This window comes from Antrostomus carolinensis, unplaced genomic scaffold (genome assembly GCF_000700745.2).
Source record: "Antrostomus carolinensis isolate BGI_N321 unplaced genomic scaffold, ASM70074v2 scaffold41301, whole genome shotgun sequence".
NCBI classification, from domain to species: Eukaryota; Metazoa; Chordata; class Aves; order Caprimulgiformes; family Caprimulgidae; genus Antrostomus; species Antrostomus carolinensis.
In genome coordinates, this window is record NW_010295671.1 from 19,242 (window position 1) to 21,667 (window position 2,426).

The window sequence follows — 2,426 nt, forward strand, 5'->3', positions numbered from 1 at the left end:
CACTAGAGAGCCCTCTACTTAAATGGGCAAGAGAACAAAAGGAGAGTTAACGACATGCAGAATAAATCTATTGTCTTCACATCTGGGCATGATTCACAGGCAAGATAAAAATTGTAGGCATTAATCTAAACTAGGCACTTCAGAACTATCCCAGGTACTGATTTGCTGTGTTGAAAAGAGCTGTCAGGTTAAGATATGAGCAAAAATAAAAACGCAGCTTTGTTCCTAGTATCTTTATATTAGCAATGCTATCATTAAGGCAGCTTCATAAATTTGTTTTGAAAACATCACATCTGGCAAAAAAAATCCACTGGTGGAAACACAGTGATGGAAAACCAGTGATATTATCCACCACACAAATGACAGTCATTTCAGGGAACTGAAATTTCACAAGACAACTGAAACCCAAACCATTTTCCAACACAATATACTTTATTTGTTTGTACTGCACTAAGTTTGGACAAAGACAAGCATCCACTGCAAACAGGGTTAGAGTATGTGTAACAGACAAGAAATAAACTGTTTAACCTTCCAACCAAGAAAGACAAACTAATAAAAATCTAAGTATTTTATCTAAATATATTGATGGTAAATACTTGCTCCACGAGGCTAAGAGGGAAGGCACATATTTAGTATCTAACCCCGATACCTTCTAGTGCTATTCCCAGGTGTGAACAGTTGGGCACACAGGAATTTGAACAACTGAAGAACCTCTGTGGACTATGGACAAATTTGAAGAGTTAAAAACCAAAAAACCCCACAAACAGAACTGCCAAATACAAGGACTGCAATGGTTCAGCAAGAAATAGCCATACTATGGTTTCAGTCCATGAAGGATGATTAAATAACTCCGATAAGTAAGCGTCTCCCATAACGACAGTACCTTGCATCTGCTGCATGAGTAAGGCCCGCTGAAGCATAGGATTGGCATTGAGCAGCGATGGCTGATTTGTTGCCCGTAAGCTCAGCATCTGTTGCTGTTGCGGTGGTGGCAAACCCCTGGAAAAGAAGGCATTAGTCATAAGAACCCAATAAAAAACTGTACCCTTCAATTCCAGGCACCTAACAAGTATAAAACAGAGGAGCAAAGAACAGCTGAAATACTGATATACGTGCATGAAAAGATACCATACACCAGTACTGTATCCTCTTTCTGCCACTCTCCTGGAATTTCCAAAGCTGACAGATTGTCTATCAAGGAATTTGAGGTCAGAGAGAACTCCTTAGCACCAAGCCCACATAAAGCCTGTCAAGCAGCATAAAAAAAGCACAGGAGCTGACTGCAGTTCTACAGAATTATGCAGCAGCTCGTCAGTAGAAACCAGTGATCTAGATCAGCAGCTCTGTTTAACGCAACAACAAAAAAAGTAGTTCTAAAAAACAGGGAGTTTTCTCAGTAGCTTAAAGCACATTTTTCCAAAATCGATGCCTCCCACACGGAGCCAGACAGGTCATAATTGTAAGTGGTGCCCCCTAACTGCAAGAACTGGATGGAAAAATAAAGCACAGCCTTCGTTTCTAAAACAAGAGGAGGAAGAAGGGAGCGGAGAAGGACTCTCCAGTGCTAAGGAGGGTGGAGCAGGCATAAGAGAAAAGTCTGAAGAAACTGGCAGGCACTTCTTCAGGCGATTGCAAGGTCAGGCCCACCTCTACGCACGACTGCTGACACAGCTATATCTGTTAGAGCTGTAAAGAGCCACAAACATGGATCAAAATACCCACGCTGGCAACAAAAACCCCAACCTTCTTAACAGCAGCTCATCTTCGTGTTTGCTGCTCTCGATTGTTCCAGTCTCAAGGCTGACATATTTATACCAGAAAAATCATACTTTTAAAGGTGTAAGATGCACCCATGCTGTCTCACAGTCAGCCCCATACCAGCATTTTAAAGGCAGCTTTGTTTATAGCACAAGACATATGAAAATGGTAAAAAAGATTTAGAGAGATTTGTATTTCTAGCAGAACAGAAAGATTATATTTTATTAATTAAGCTATTAACTTTCTTCTTAAATTCACATCCCATTGCTTCGAATTTCCAGAGGCTTTACAGAGAACAGTAAATGCAAATAAATGCACCGTTTCAGAGAATTTGTGTTAGTTCTACAAATCCCAGTTCATCAGGGACAACCGCTCCTACCTATGAGAGCTATCTTATCTCCTGCATTTTTAGGAAAACCCTGGCTATTTTCCTTCTTATTTCTGGCAGATATCATTTGTCTTTTATCATACAAAACATTATTTTTCTCCATCCACCCCCCGCCCCCCCCGGCCCCACAGCGCTCAGTCACATCCTCAGCGCGGGGGCCACTGCACAAATAAGTTCAATAATCTCACCCAGGCCAGGAGACCCAGGCAGAGGAAGAAAATAAATAAATAAGTGAAGTTCAATCATAAAATAAAGTGTGTGTCTCTATTTAGGGCGGCTC

General features: G+C 41.1%; 1 protein-coding gene across 1 annotated transcript in view; it reads right to left on the reverse strand.

Moving 5' to 3' along the window:
• CIZ1 (CDKN1A interacting zinc finger protein 1) overlaps nt 1-999 on the reverse strand; it is a gene marked incomplete at its 5' end in the record, with an annotated part of 17,051 nt that extends 16,052 nt beyond the window's left edge. The window contains one exon of the mRNA XM_029087489.1: nt 884-999. Within this exon, the coding sequence (XP_028943322.1) occupies nt 884-999 (116 nt within the window). The remainder of the gene's footprint in view (nt 1-883) is intronic.
• Nucleotides 1,000-2,426: the final 1,427 nt, after the last annotated feature.